The sequence below is a fragment of the Elaeis guineensis genome, chromosome 14 (genome assembly GCF_000442705.2).
Source record: "Elaeis guineensis isolate ETL-2024a chromosome 14, EG11, whole genome shotgun sequence".
In the NCBI taxonomy this organism is placed as follows: Eukaryota; Viridiplantae; Streptophyta; class Magnoliopsida; order Arecales; family Arecaceae; genus Elaeis; species Elaeis guineensis.
The window spans coordinates 69591376-69607013 of record NC_026006.2 but is presented as its reverse complement, the minus strand read 5'-3'; the positions used below and the strand labels follow the sequence as shown (position 1 = coordinate 69607013).

Genomic DNA, 15638 nt, shown 5'->3' with positions numbered 1-15638 from the left:
GGCAATATTCTTTTTTTTTTTTTCCTTCTGTTTTTCAGGAAAAGAAATATTGTCTTGGGGTTATATCTTTGTTCGGAGTAAATGAAATCTTAGAAGGTTGCTTCTGAGCTGCTTGGCACTGATCTTTCTGTTAATTACTCGTCATCCACACAGCTTAGTCCATGTGCCGTCTGCAATCTAATTCTATCCTTATTGGGTGGTTTTGCTTGTCTGGTCAAATGTCTTCCAATAGTCATTGGATTCAATTTATGAGTTTGGGTCAACTTGTCAGATGGGGCTCTCATTAGACTGGTATTGCCCATGTTCTTTTCTGCACTACTGGGACCATAATAATTTTTAGCATTTTTTTTTTTGTTTTTTTGATTCTTTTTTCGTATGAAGACTTTTAAGGAGATTGCTCATCAGCTGAGTGGGATGTAGGCTATCGACTGGAGAGTGCACTTGAGGAATCTCAAAAGCCAGGTCATACATAAACCAACAAACCGCCTCTCGATGTATTGGATGATCTTTTATCCCGTCGTCTTACTGTAAGTCCAAAGCAAGCACTCGAGATCCCCATATCTCTTCCCACTGAAAACAGATGCAAACTCTGGGATAACAATGTATGTGCTTGCTTCAGGTAATGTTTATGCACCTGCCATGGAGTCGTTCCACCGAACCCCTTGGCGGTCCTCTGCCGCTGCCGGTATGGCAGCTTAGAAAGGGAGGGTACCTGCTCCCCAATTCACGTGTGCCCCTCCAAGCGAAGCTTTTTGTGGGCTTCCCTCACCCACCATGATGAAAGCGATGCAAAATATCTCCATTTTTATCTCTCTCTAATTAGTGGTTGGTGCGGTACTACAGCGCCAGTTGGTTGGCGGTCTTCTTAATTCTTTAAATTTGATGATAGATACTCTTCCATCCCGTGCATGTTTTGAGGTAATGTCCTTGCCATCGTGCTAGCTAAGCGAACTGGCCTTTTTATTCGTCTCGGACCTCATTGCTTTGCGTAGGATACATGATTTAACATGCCTTATTCTATCCATCAACTCACTTCATTTTTTTTTTTTTTTTTTTAAAAAAAAGCGGAGCACGCCGAAGATTTCGGCCTGTCACGTTTTCCGACCGCAGATGTGCTTTAACAAAGAGCGTCACTCCGTCCCGTGGACTGGGCCATATCGGAACGATCGCGTCCCGTCAAGTCCAACCAGCTGGCTCTCACACTTGAGTCTTAGGTCCATTCCATTCCCACGGCCAAGGGAAAAGAGATCTGATCGGATGGCTACGGCCTTGTTCTAATAAGTTGCTCTGTTCGTGTGACCGGTAGATGAGTTAGGACAGACGTATGCGTCGATGGTGATGTTGACGGACAAATAGCTTTATGTTTTTTTTTTCTCAAAAAAAAAAAATCCTTATCTTAATCCACTACTCAAAATCGAATACCGTGGCGCAGGCAAAATAGCAAACCCTCTGCTCTATCCAATCTATATAAACCGCACTGCTTTTCTTTACCCCTGTCTTGGTGTTTAGCGGTAGGAGCCCTTTCTTTATCGATGTCTCCTCTGGTCCCGTAAAATCCAGAAAAAGAGACTGTAAATTTCGACTTTTTAATTTTCTCTCTCTGGTCGCTTTTCTTTCTTCTGCGAAAGCTCTATTTTTACTGTATTTTTCTTTTTTTTTTTTTTTTAATTTTCTCATGGGTCTCGCGTTGAGCAACCGACACTTGTTCAAATTTTAATCCACTACGTTTCTTTCTCACACCTTCCCTGCCTTCCTCTGTAGGGTTATGGATTGAGAAACCTCTCCGGCATCCCATCTTGGTTTGATTTCCATAAATCACTTGGATTTTTGTATATTCTTTTTTCCGTGGTTTCGAAAAATAGGGCAGAAGCTTCTGGAAATTTACTATTTCGATCTTTTATGCATTATTTGTGGTTTGTTGGGAGCTACATTATAGCATCCAAAAAAGCAAGTGTTTTTGGTTGTTGTTTTTGTTGGATTTTCTGCTGCTTGTGAGAGATTGGGTTTTGATGATTCCTGGAACCCATTTCGGTAGGTCTTTCCCTAATTCTGAAGGCTTAGATCGACCCACCAAAGTTTCCGTCTTGGAGCGACTCTCGAGTCCTTCCATGAATCGGACTTGTTATTCCCAGTTGAAGTGAAAGATCCCATTTTGCGTCCTCCTTCCAAGGAGCTCACCCGAAATGGCTTGTTGATCTCATGTTTCTTGCAAGAAATTTTGCGTTTTTATTGTCTCGTTTTGGACTCCCCGAAGATCACCACTTGTGGGACTTTTCATGCCAAAGAGCAGAGCTTTCCTTCTGATTTATCGAAAAAATAGTCTTCTTTTGCGTCTGGGTTCCCCGACAAATGGCCACGAAGGGAGAGAAATCCCATGGAGATGTAGAAGCGGGGCCGCACCGCCCCGCTACGGATGATAGTGATGATAGCCTCTGCTTCTCGGATGCAGAGGACCAATCTTGGCATTCGCCGTATAATTCAAACCGTGCTGGTTCAGCCTACGACGAGTACCGCTTCTCGGGTTCTTCCCATCACGAGATAGATGGTGTTCCAGAGTCGTGCAGGAAATCCTGCGCCTCGGACCGTTCGGTGGAGACCGATTTGGAGAGTGGAATTCCAGAGATTAAGGCGAACAAGGATAGAGTCGAGAAGGATTGCAGGATTTGTCATCTCAGCTTGGAGGGCGCTGCTCCTGAGTCCGGCATCCCGATTGTACTGGGTTGTTCTTGCAAGGGTGATTTGGGTGCTGCCCACAAGCAGTGTGCCGAGACATGGTTTAAAATCAAAGGCAACAAGTAAGTGAAATTAACGTTCCATTATATTCTGCGAAATTATAAATTTGTCGATTAGATTCTGGATTGTTGCTTGAGGAATGGAGGATTTACTTTTGGATGCTTTTTATTTTTGGATCTCCGTCATGTATGCAAAATTACTTGTTCGTTTTTATGTCCAACTGAGCGAAATTGCCGGGATGGTGGGATTTCAATATTTTGTGATCATGATTGATTGATCGGTCCAAGTCCTCACAACAGCATGGAAGAGGCTCGAGTACGCAACAATTTGTGGAAATTTGTGTAGGGAACACTGTTTGTTTCTTATTTTTGGAATTCAGGCATCTTATCTCCGTGCTGCACATGGTAGCAGAAGCTTACATGACAAGCATGGTCTTCCTTTAGTGCAAAAAGGGAAAAGCAAGCAGCCCGTATTAAATTAGAGGCATTAAGAAATTAAAGCGTTAAAGTAGGGCATTAGGAATCATATTTGTAACTATTCTGAGATATTTAAGTGATAAAGAAAGACATTATTATGTACCTGGCGTTGGGTATAACAGTTCATTTCCAATATCTTTGTTTCCAGTCTTCTTTTATTCACCTTTCGTTTCGCACTCTAATCATAGGAAAAATGGAGCTTTGACTCCTATGATGCACTCAATCTATACTTGAGTTACATGACAGGAATTTGTCTTTTGTAAAATTCGTGTGAACTATGGTATCTATTGATTGCATTATCTCCTATTGTTATTTATATAGATGCATTAAAAGAATCACATGGTGGGAAAAGATCTTATAAATAGAAAGAACTACATCGATTCACAAATTCTTCAGGGTTTTGTTGGCCAACTTTGGGATGTTTGTTTTCTTCAGGTTACATAGAAGTTCTATCTTAGATATATCTATCGAGTTATTATCACCTCATGATTATATATTGAAGGGCATTGTAGTCCCTATCATTCACATTTTGTTCATTTCCCTTCAAGTGTATTATTTACGCCCGCAACAGGAAATAAGAAAACTTACAAAGTAACATGGGTAGAATATTGCCTGTTTATTTTTCTATGTATTGCATTACCTCCTAGAAACTCTTCTTACTGATATGTTCCATCATGTTTCATCAATTAGTTTTGCATGCAATTCTTGATATCCTCAGTATGTGATGAATGATGATAACTCTCCAAGGATCAGAGGACAACCCTTAGCATAAAGTATATATATAAAGGCCAAATTCTTTTCATCATCTTTAAATCTGACGTTTTCTCTTATATGTGCTCCAAAGTACATGCTAAGCAGATTGCAAATATATGCCAAATAGGCAGTTACAAAGTACATTTTATTCCTCACTGTTGTGTTATCAACTATGAAAGGTTATTCTTTGCATGAGTTGACTAGAATTCTGCATACCAATAATAATGGAGCATCATTGTGAAATTATTGTTTGAATTCTTATTTTTAAATAATAACTTTACTAATTTGAACAAGCAGAGTATATATAAATTATCATCACTGAGGGCATGTTGTTCAACATGTGAAAATTATGTTCTTGGTTTCTTGCTGATGCATGAGTTACCACTCTGCATGTTTAACGAAAGTACAGGATAAACTATATAAAGAAAATGTTAAAGCATAGGAATAACCATTCAGCAGGTTGATAGTGATATATCATCTACTTATGAGAAAGTGCACTGTTTAGTTTTTGCCATCCAAGGTCCTTCGTAACCATAGCCATCAAGCCTGTTGAGGTCACGTGCACCGGATTGGAATGACCTAGGCTTTTGATCTAAAATCTAATCTCTTTGAAACAATTCACCAAACACATTGCAGGCATAAATAAACAAAGACAAAAAAATCAAGATTTACGTGGTTCGGCACAAGAGGCCTACATCTACGGGGAGGAGGAGCAATCCACTATAAATTCGTCCCGAAAAATAGGTACAATATGAGGTATAAGATATCTTTAACCGAAACCAACAAGAATGCAACAGAGTATCGAATAGAAGGCAATCAAGATCCAATCGGATCTACCAATCTCAGCCTCGGCAATAGATCAAGGTAAGATAATATCTGAGGTGAAGATATCTTTCTCAATCCTCGGCAAAAAATCAAGATGAATACCTCCTTACCAACCGAAGAAGCGTTCGGTCATCAGCACAGGGCATCCGTGAAATCGAGAAGGAAGAAGACAGGTAGAACACCAACAGAGCACCAACGGGAGAAAGCCAGGAAGCAAACCAGCACAAGAGCACCAGCGGGAGAAAGCCAGGAAGCAAATCCGCACAAGAGCACCAGTAGGAGAAATCCAGGGAGCAAACCAGCACAAGAGTCCCTGGAACCTCTTCCGAGCACTCGCACCCTCTTCTCAAAGAAGGATGCCGCGGCCTTCTTTTAAAGGAAAAAACAAACTCCTCGAAATAGAGATTCACCATAATAAGAATTCTAAACTGTCACGGGAGATAAACAAGGAAAGAGTAATTTTGGAGCAATATATATAACAATCCTCCTCCTTGCGACAAATATTGTACCTTTTATATCAGATGTGAAAAAAAACTTTTATAACCTCCTCCTCACCACAAGCCCCGCAGGGCATTACCAAATGCTTATACCAATCAAGTTCAGAAAATTCCTGAACTTAATTGCAGGGATTGGTTTAGTGAACATGTCAGCCGGATTATGGGCAGTGTATATTTTCTAAAGCCTGACATCACCTTTCTCTACCAGATCTCTGATGAAGTGATACCTGACATCTATATGTTTTGTTCGTTCGTGATACATCTGATCTCTGGCAAGGTGCAAAGCACTCTGACTGTCACAATGAATGTCTAAACAATCCTGTTCGAGATCCAAATCCTGTACCAACTCTTTTAGCCAAATAGCTTCCTTTGCTGTCTCTGTCAATGCCATATATTCTGCTTCAGTGGTAGATAAAGCAACTGTAGACTGCAAAGTAGCCTTCCAACTGACTGCACATACAGAAAGAGTAAACACATATCCGGTCAAAGATCTTCTCCTGTCCAAGTCACAAGCATAATCTGAATCACAAAATCCTATAACTATGCAATTACTCTGTGCAGTGAATATTAATCCCAATTTAGAAGTGCCTTTTAGATATCTAAGTATCCATTTCATAGCTGATCAGTGAGCCTTTCCAGGCTTATCTATGTATCTGCTTACAACGCTTACTGCCTGTGAAATATCAGATCGAGTACAGACCATCGCGTACATGATGCTGCCAACTGCGCTCGCATATGGCACTCTAGACATATATCTCTCCTCATCCTCAGTCTGAGGAGAGTCTCTAATAGAAAGTCTAAAATGACTGGCAAAGGGGGTAGTGACAGGTTTAACTGTAGACATACCAAATCTGTCCAAGACTTTTTCAATATAACTATGCTGAGTAAGGAAAAATCTACCTGACTGCCTGTCACGAATAATCTCCATCCCAAGTATCTTCTTTGTCGGTCCAAGGTCCTTCATATCAAATGCAGTACTGAGCTCGGCTTTCAGTTTCTGAATGATTGACATGTCCTTGGTTGCAATTAACATATCATCCACATATAATAATAAATAACAAAAGGATCCATCTGAAAGCTGCTGGTGATACACACAACTGTCATATGGAGATCTACTGTATCCATGGTCGACCATAAATCTGTCAAATTTGTGGTATCACTGTCTTGGAGACTGCTTGAGACCATATAATGATCTCTTGAGTAAGCATACATGATCTTCTTTGTTTGGAACCTCAAAATCAGGTAGTTGTTGCATATAGATCTGTTCCTCTAAATCACCGTGAAGAAAAGCTATCTTAACATCTAGTTGTTCCAGCTCTAAATTTTGAGAAACAACAAAAGCAAGTAACACACGGATAGAAGAGTGTTTGACTACAGGAGAAAATACCTCCTTGTAATCAATACCCTTCCGTTGACTGTATCCCTTTGCTACTAACCTGACCTTATATCTAAAATCTTGAGGAGTGGCCCTTCTTTCTTTTTGAAGATCCATTTGCAACCAATTGCCTTATCACCTTTTGGTAATTTGACTAACTTCCAAGTCTGATTCTTTTCTAGAGACTGAAGTTCTTCAACCATAGTCATGGTCCATTTATCAGTTCGTGAACTACTAATAGCCTCCTGATATGTGGTCGGCTCATCACCAGTGGTGTCTGCAACACTCAGAGCATAATAGACTAACTCAGCACAAGCAGAATCCTCAAAACCATACCTTTGAGTTGCTCTGATCTGACGCCTAAGTCTTCGAGTGGCAATACTATCAATTTGATCCTGATCTTGTAATGTCACCTCCTCCTGAGTCTGAATCTGAGCATCTGTCTGTTGTTGTTGTTCATTGTAAGTATCTTCACTTGACTGCTGCTGTTGTGATTTAACAGTCTGATCAACATCTACAACAGTCCTATCCTGCAGACCCCGATCCTGATCACTTTGAGAAGAATTAGGCTGTAGCTGCCTTGAAGCAGTGGCTGTCTCATGAAATGTCACGTCCCTGCTGACTAAAAATCCTTGAGATCCAGGTTCTATGCACCATAATCTATAGCCCTTTACCCCATATGCATATCCAATAAATATGCATTTTTAGCCCGGGGGTCCAACTTTCCATCTCTTACATGTGCATAAGCTGGACACCCAAGGATTCTGAGTATTGAATAGTCTGCAGATCTTCCTGTCCGCATTTCTTTCGGAGTCTTCATGCTTAATGCTGATGCTGGAGATCGGTTTATAATATAGCAGGCTGTACGAGCGGCCTCTGTCCAAAAATCTCTACTTAATTCAGAACTAGATAGCATAGATCTGACTCTCTCTAATAGTGTGCGGTTCATGCGTTCTGCCACACCATTCTGTTGAGGTGTATCCACTGTTGTTCTATGTCTAATAATGCCTTCTGATTTGCAAAAGTTATCAAATTCTGTAGAATAAAATTCTAAACCATTATCAGTCCGAAAAATTTTCACCTTCCTTTCAGTTTGCCTCTCGACCATAGACTTTCACCATTTGAATGTTTCAAATACATCACTCTTATTTTTAATGGTGTATATCCAGACTTTTCGGGAGTAATCATCAATGAAAGTAAGTATATATCTTGATCCACCCTTGGATGTAATTGGGGCAGGTCCCCATAGGTCAGAATGAATATAGTCTAATATACCAGTTGTCCTATGCACGCCTGTAGTGAAGCTGACTCTGTGTTGTTTTCCAAATATGCAGTGCTCACAGAATTCAAGTGCACCAATCTTCTGACCACTCAGCAGACCACGTCTGCTCAGCTCCTGTAGACTTCTGTCTGAAATGTGTTCTAGTCTCTGGTGCCATAAATGTGTCAACTGCTCAAGAGAAGATTGTACTGCTGATGCCTGACCAACAACTGTATTGCCATCTAGGTAGTAAAGGGTGTCACTTAATTTATCTCTCAATAAAGTTAATATCCCTTTATTGATAGTTATAGATCCTCTACCCCATCTGCCCTCATATCCTGCTCTGTCAAAGGCATGCATTGAGAGAAGGTTCTTTTTTAATTTAGGAACATATCTGACATCATCCAATATCATCATGGTATTTGAATTAGATTTAATTTGTATCGTTCCAATACCTTCTATATTACAGATACCATTATCTCCAAGAAGAACAGTACCACCTTCACAAGATCTAAAGGAAGAGAACCATTCCTTGTGAGGTGTCATGTGGAAGGATGCTCCAGAATCCACGATCCAAGTATCAGCATGACTAACACTGCAGGAAGCTGTAAACACTGCATCATCTGGTATACTGCTATGATTTCCTGAAGAAACTGCAATTGATGCTGTATCAGAGATTATTCTTTTATCTTTTTGTTCATTTTTCCTTTTAGATTGTAGAAGTCTACATTCAGATTTTCAGTGGTCTGATCTTTTGCAATAGTGACAAATACCTGATCTTTTGGGCTTAGACTTTGATCTATTTTTGGACTTACTTCTACCTTGTCCCCTCTTTTTCTGTTCATCTCTACCTCTAACAATAAGACCTTGAGCTGGAGTCTGAGCCTGATGCTGAAGCTGTATTTTTAATCTATGTTCATTGGATAACAAAGTAGCTTCTACTTCTTCAAGACTTATTGTTTCTCTTCCATAAAGCATGGTAGTGGTAATATGCTCAAAGGACTTAGGCAAAGAGTAAATTAGAATCAAAGCCTTATCTTCTTCATCTACATCGACACCAACATTTACTAGATCAAACAGGAGCTTATTATACTCATCCAAGTGATTCTTAAGTGAAGTTCTTTCTGTCATACGAAATGTGTGTAATTTTCTCCTCAAATATAATCTATTAGTCAGGAATTTTGTCATGTATAAACTGTCTAGTTTTTCCATACACTTTTGGCTGTATCTAGTTCCACAACATTGCGTAGGATTTTATCACTTAAACCTGAAAACAAGGTTCCTAGGGCTCTCTCGTTAATTTCTTCTTTAGCAGCTTTATTATCTTCCGGGATTGAATCCATATCCTTAAGGGCTTTTGCAACACCTTCTTTAACCAACAAATATTTCATCCTTACCTTCCATAGTGAAAAATCTCTCATGCCATCAAAGACGGCCACTTCATGCCTGATAGTGGAGTGAGAGACAGACGCCGGATCATTAGCCATTGAAAAACTTTGTTTTTTGTCACCAGCCATCCAAGAGCTCTGATACCAATTGTTGAGGTCACGCACACCGGATTAGATCGACCTAGGCTTTTGATCTAAAATCTAATCTCTTTGAGACAATTCACCAAACACATTGCAGGCATAAATAAACAAAGACAAAGAAACCAAGATTTACGTGGTTCGGCACAAGAGGCCTACATCCACGGGGAGGAGGAGCAATCCACTATAAATCCGTCCCGAAAAATAGGTACAATATGAGGTATAAGATACCTTTAACCGAAACCAACAAGAAGGCAACAGAGTATCGAATAGAAGGCAACCAAGATCCAATCGGATCTACCAATCTCAGCCTCGGCAATAGATCAAGGTAAGATAATACCTGAGGTGAAGATACCTTTCTCAATCCTCGGCAAAAAATCAAGATGAATACCTCCTTACCAACCGAAGAAGCGTTCGGTCATCAGCACAGGGCATCCGTGAAATCGAGAAGGAAGAAGACATGTAGAACACCAATAGAGCACCAACGGGAGAAAGCCAGGAAGCAAACCAGCACGAGCACCAGCGGGAGAAAGCCAGGAAGCAAACCCGCACAAGGGCACCAGCGGGAGAAAGCCAGGGAGCAAACCAGCACAAGAGCCCCTGGAACCTCTTTCGAGCACTCGCACCCTCTTCTCAAAGAAGGATGCCGCGGCCTTCTTTTAAAGGAAAAAACAAACTCCTCGAAATAGAGATTCACCATAATAAGAATTCTAAACTGTCACGGGAGATAAACAAGGAAAGAGTAATTTTGGAGCAATATATATAACAAAGCCTTATCCCAACTATTGGGGGTCAGCTTCATGAATCTGCATTCACCAAGAATTTCTATTTAGGGACACCTTTGGTATAATTTCAAGTTTTTCCATATCTTTTCTCCCAACCTCCATCCATGCCATCTTATGTCCATCCCTCCTTCTACATCCTTTGTATAAAATGGAAAGGTACATATGGATTATATTTGAAGATTGTGTTTCTTGACACTTCTCCGTTGTGATGCTTGGGCAAATATAAATCCCCATACTAGTTCTGTCAAGACCAAGAATTGCAAAACTGGTACTGACAGGCATGCCAGCCGGTGACCGGTATGATAAGGTACTGGTCCATATGGTATCAAATTGCAGTGTACCAGAATCTCAAGGAAGGAGAGGAAGGAGGAGGGAAAGAGAGAGATGTAACTGATTGCTGCCATCGTTGGCATTGCCATTATCGTCCAAGGGGGATCAAGGATTGAATCAAGAGGATCAGGGCCATCATCCAACCCCAGGCACTTTAGAAGCCCTAGAATTCTATCAAAACAGGGCTCGAACTGGGAGGATCAAGGTCGAAATATGGAGGCTCCTATGAAAGGAGAGAGGGAGGAGATCAGATTTGGGGAAGAGAATGGTGGGGGATTGGAGAGGGGGGCTCATTGCTATCATTGTTGGCATTGCCATCAATGATCGGGCCCATCGTCTAGCCAAAAATGCTTCAGAAACCCTAGAATTTTGCTGGAATGGGTGATTAGGGCTCAAATTAGGAGTATTGAGGTGCGAAGAGGGAGGATCTAGTGGAAGGACAAGGGGAAAAGATTGGTTTTGGGGAAGGAGAGCGAGAGGCCGAAGGACTTTCCATTTTGAAGCTAGGGAGGGAGGGAGTGGGTGGGGGAGGCAAGGGTTTCGAAGCCATCAGGAGGGGGAGGACTTACCATTCCAAGGAGAGTTCTCGAACTATGTCAGTAACCAATCGGTCCGATTTAGTACGACTCGAACTAGCCAGTTCAGTATGGTTTAACAATCCTTGGTCAAGATTAATGGCTCCATATAAACGTTTCTTATCTGAATTATTATGTTCAATTATGCATATCTCCTTGCCATTCAGTACAACAGAAGAGGCCATCAAACAAACTTGGGCAACTATGTCACTACAATGTTGTAGCTCTTTGCCACTTTGTAATACATCATCTTGTATAGGATGTGGCACATTTTCCTGAAGTAACAGACATAACTAATTCTTCTGCTTAACCAAGGCATCTGATGATGGCAAGTCTCATCTGCCATCAAATTCTTTCCATCAAAAGTTTCCACAATGTTTAGAGTTAAGAAGCACTCGGGCATCACTAGCATCCTTGCTATGTGCTGTCTTGGCAAATCAGCCGAATTTTACTGTTATTAGTTTTCACTTTGTAGAACTTGTGCACTATTGTTTTGAAATTCTTTCCTTATGTTTCGTTGGTAAGTGACTTTTCAGACGATCCTTTTTCCTGTAATTTTATGTCAAATTCATCTTTAAACTTAACTGGCCATTATAACTGGGATCTTCTGTAGTGTTCCATAGGGAGCACATGATGTCAAATTGTTCCCTGACATGGGACTGCTCCTTGAACAATGAACCACAACGATGATGATCAAGTCATCATCCGAGCAGGAAAAAGAAATTGTAGGGACAATTAGATCTTGCACTGAATATATCTCAGCATTTCTTTTTTTACCACTCCACTAATTAAATGACATTGCTGGCTATTATACTTTTGTTTTTGCAAGGTTTCTGATCAGACTGCGCTGTGCCAATATGGTTTCTGTTACCTGCATTTTAGATTTCACCAAATAGCCCATTTTATAATGTTGTTGCTGAAGAATTATATTGTAGTTTAACAGGTAACTTGCTGAGACCAAAGAGAAATGTTGTTGTCTTTGTGGCTCTGCTGCCTGTCATTTTATGTCTGCCTAGATATTTGACTTATTCTAAGCTATTCTTGGTAGTTTGCTTTTCTTGGGACTTGAATTATTAGGGATGAACCATGCAGAGTTTCTTCAATGCTGGCTCTGGCAATGTCTATGCAATTAGGAACTGGTGAGAGTTTATAAATGTTGATATTTTGAACTAATAAATATATTTCTTGTCACAGATTCTACTGTCCCTATTCTTCCTTCTTTTTGGTCCTTGTTTTTCTCTTTTGTATTTCTAAATGTCTAGCTAGGTTCCACTATTTTAATATTGTCAGCTCTTAGAAGGCTTGCATTGTTGATGGAAAAGAGAGAATCTCTTGTGCACTGGATGGAAAAACTTCAGAGATGGGGGAAGCAATGAGAAAGGAATGAATGGATTGACAGGCACCCGGTTAATGGTTTAGCGTACCTCTGATCTGGAGGTGGCAAGTTGTCGGCTTGGTTGCTAGTGGTCAACATCCTATGCTTGTTCCATCTAATATTAGTTACTCATTATCATAATAAGCAAGGCCAGATGCCAGAACACCATTTGGTTGCACTCAGCTTTCTCAACCATGTCATGTGTTCATTATTTGGCAAACTGTCAGAATGCTTAGGTCATGAAGGTGCAGAAAATATTTCTGTATTATGTGGAGTTACATTCTTGATTTTTTGACGGATTCTTAATCCAAAATTTCTTATGATGATTTCTCTCGGAAAAATTTTCTATGATGAGATGTGCAAGCCTTTTTGGGGTAAACAAATATGCAAGCTTTCTCTAGCAGACTCTTAATCTTAAATGTGCAAGCTTTTTAGTGTTATTATTTTTGCAATGTTTTTTTCGGATCTAATTCTTACTGGATCTTCCCCTTTATTTATGCTGCTTATGTTACAGCATGGTGTTTGCAACCCTGCTGATTCCCCTAATGGTAGGCATGTTGTGAGAACATAAATTCAGAGAAACAAGCCTTCTTTTATAAAACTGGTGTCCATTTGCGACTTCTTTCAACATTTGTTCTATCCGAGGTCGAAATGGAGTCTCCTTGAACCCACATGGAAACATGACACAGATTGTGGAAAGTCAATGTTGAGAATGTTATCCATATGTTTGTGCTCCTATGTTAAATTGGGTCCTTGCACTAATGGCTAAGAATCATTAAAATTGACATGTTTATCTCGCCTGCAGTTACCTTACATGCTTTTCCATTTTCAATTTGCAAACGTTTATTCACATTTGAAGATTTAAGTCTTGTTATTTTGGTTTCTTCTTTCAGGACCTGTGAGATTTGTGGCTCAACCGCACGGAACGTGGTTGGTTCAGGTGAGACTGAGTTCATGGAGCAGTGGAATGAAACAAGCAATACTACAGCACCACCTGCACCACCATCTGAAACTCGAAGCTTTTGGCAGGGGCATCGGTTCCTTAATTTCTTGCTTGCCTGCATGGTTTTTGCATTTGTCATCTCCTGGCTCTTTCACTTCAATGTTCCTGGTTAATTCCCGAAATAAAGTGCCAGGTTCCCAGGTTATCATAAAGAATTCATCTCTGTTGCTGATAGGAACCCGTTGGCCAGAACCATTCCAAACAAGCCGGAGAAGATTAGGTGTGATCGCCAGGATGCAAGGCTCTGTTATGAATCTGTTGCTAGTGAAGACAAGGGCAGGTAGAAGAACAAGATGCCTCCTATTGGGAGTCGAAAGATATGCTTGTTTACTGTGAATAGAGAAAATGATCGGGCTGCAGAATTAGTTCTGCCTATAAAGCTACCGGGAGTTGGATCTTTGATGCTGCTTAGTGTTCCACAGCCATGTTGATGTTTGTCTTATTCTTCCAATTATGTCATGTTTTCCTTGTTTCTCATCCAGGCTTATGTTGCATTTGGAGCTTGAATGTCCTCTCAGTTGCCTGATTCCAAGCTTTGGAAAATTATGTCTGCAGTACCTGGTTATAATCAAACTGGATGTTTTCAAACTGGTGGCTTTGATCTATAGAGTATATCATGCATGAGAGAGCTGATTGCCTAAAATCTAACTAATGGACAAGCACTAAAAGTCAAAATTCACCATCTTTCACGGAGGGCAAGCATGAGCAGCCTGTCAGCCAAGTTTTACATATTGTGGGTTGGTCGTATCTTCTTTCTGGCTGAGATATATTATCACTACTGATTACTCACTGATGAAATGTGTGTCAAATGTTTGCCCTTTATTATAAATCCGTTTATCTGGATATTGCAGGTTTTTACAACCTAAAACAGGGATGAATAATTTACTGTACTAGACTAAAAATCATATTTTGATCCCAATTTATCAGCCAAGATTATCTTTATGCTCCATCCTGGTTAAGATATAGAACCTAAAGCTTCATCTTGATATCCTTGCCCGTACAAGGTCGCTGACTATTGCCACTGGTAATGAAAGTGGCTGTAGGATGTTTAGCCAACACCTTAAAATGGAGCATGGACTCGGTGCAAGTTTGTAGGGTAGAGAAATTCTTCGTGCACCATTGATAGCGTAGAAAATTCAATGTAGAGTATATTATTTTGTTTGATTGATTTATGTAATTATCATTTTTTAATGTATATTTAATATTTATAAATTGATTTTTTTATTTAAAAATTTTGTATAGTGAAAATAATTATCTTTTAAAAAAAATTATGATATTTTGTCGTGTAATATAGTCTATGATGTTATAATATGATCTAAAATATCATAATATAAAAAGAATTTTTTTATCTAATTATTTTTTAATATATATTTAATGTCTGTAAATCATTTTTTTCGTTTGAAAATTTTGAATGATGAAAATACCTCCGTTCTTTAGAAAAAAATTATGATATCCTGTGTATATATATTATGAATGTAGGATGTTATGTTATTGATATAGAATGTTATAACTTTTTCAAAGGACGAAAGTATTTTCGTCATATAAAATTAAAAAAAAAATCAATCTGCAAGTATTAAATACACGTTAAAAAATTATAATTATGTAGATCAATCAAATAATAATGCATTCTACGTCAAATTTTTTATACCGCTTGCGGTGCACAGATGTTTGGCAAAAAGCGGAGCTCTTATAAGCTGGACTCCTCTAAATATTGTGGAACTGTATATTCTTTTTTTTTTTTTTTCTTCTCTCTGTTCTGAGCAAAGGATTGCATATTCTTTCTGGTTGTATGATATTATTTGTAGGACTATTATCGTCTGTTACGATCTGTCGGCTGATGTAACATAAAGCTAGCAAACCATGTGGTTTGAAATGTTAGAAGCTTTTATCATTCGCTTCGATAAATGAATTTCTAACATTTTGTCTATATTCATCCACAATATAGATGATGCTACACACTCCGTAGGGAATACAAACTGATCTGATTGATTAAACATATCAACACCGGGAACACTGAAGTGGAACTACTGAAATGATGGGAAAATACAAGAAGAACGAAAGAAAACATGATAATAAAGCTATACATTTCAGTTTCTTTTAGTCCTTACAGCAGCAGCATCTTTG

The 15638-nt window shown here is 39.5% G+C and overlaps 1 protein-coding gene across 3 annotated transcripts; it reads left to right on the top strand.

Moving 5' to 3' along the window:
• The first annotated feature begins 1438 nt into the window (after positions 1-1438).
• On the top strand, positions 1439-14102 carry LOC105033039 (uncharacterized). Of its 3 annotated transcripts, XR_012136681.1 has the most exons (5): positions 1439-2795; positions 7994-8166; positions 8390-12079; positions 12185-12275; positions 13405-13543. XR_012136681.1 is itself a non-coding variant. In XM_073248354.1 (3 exons), exons 1-3 carry the CDS (start codon positions 2350-2352, stop codon positions 8566-8568), a joined length of 798 nt encoding a protein of 265 aa, XP_073104455.1. In that variant the 5' UTR covers positions 1439-2349; the 3' UTR covers positions 8569-12177. The 3 variants fall into 3 exon arrangements, 2 of the variants coding, with proteins under 2 accessions (XP_073104455.1, XP_010905985.1); XM_073248354.1 differs by lacking the exons at positions 12185-12275; positions 13405-13543 and having other exon boundaries at positions 8390-12177; XM_010907683.4 differs by lacking the exons at positions 7994-8166; positions 8390-12079; positions 12185-12275 and having other exon boundaries at positions 1501-2795; positions 13405-14102.
• The last annotated feature ends 1536 nt before the right edge of the window (positions 14103-15638 follow it).

What these genes read in the sequence shown, in the direction of transcription:
- LOC105033039 (XM_073248354.1), top strand. Translation starts at nt 2,350, where the DNA reads ATGGCCACGAAGGGAGAGAAATCCCATGGAGATGTAGAAGCGGGGCCG. An exon ending in TTTAAAATCAAAGGCAACAA is followed by an intron (nt 2,796 to 7,993) that starts GTAAGTGAAATT and finishes CCAAATATGCAG; the next exon opens with TGCTCACAGAATTCAAGTGC. An exon ending in ACAACTGTATTGCCATCTAG is followed by an intron (nt 8,167 to 8,389) that starts GTAGTAAAGGGT and finishes TCTATATTACAG; the next exon opens with ATACCATTATCTCCAAGAAG.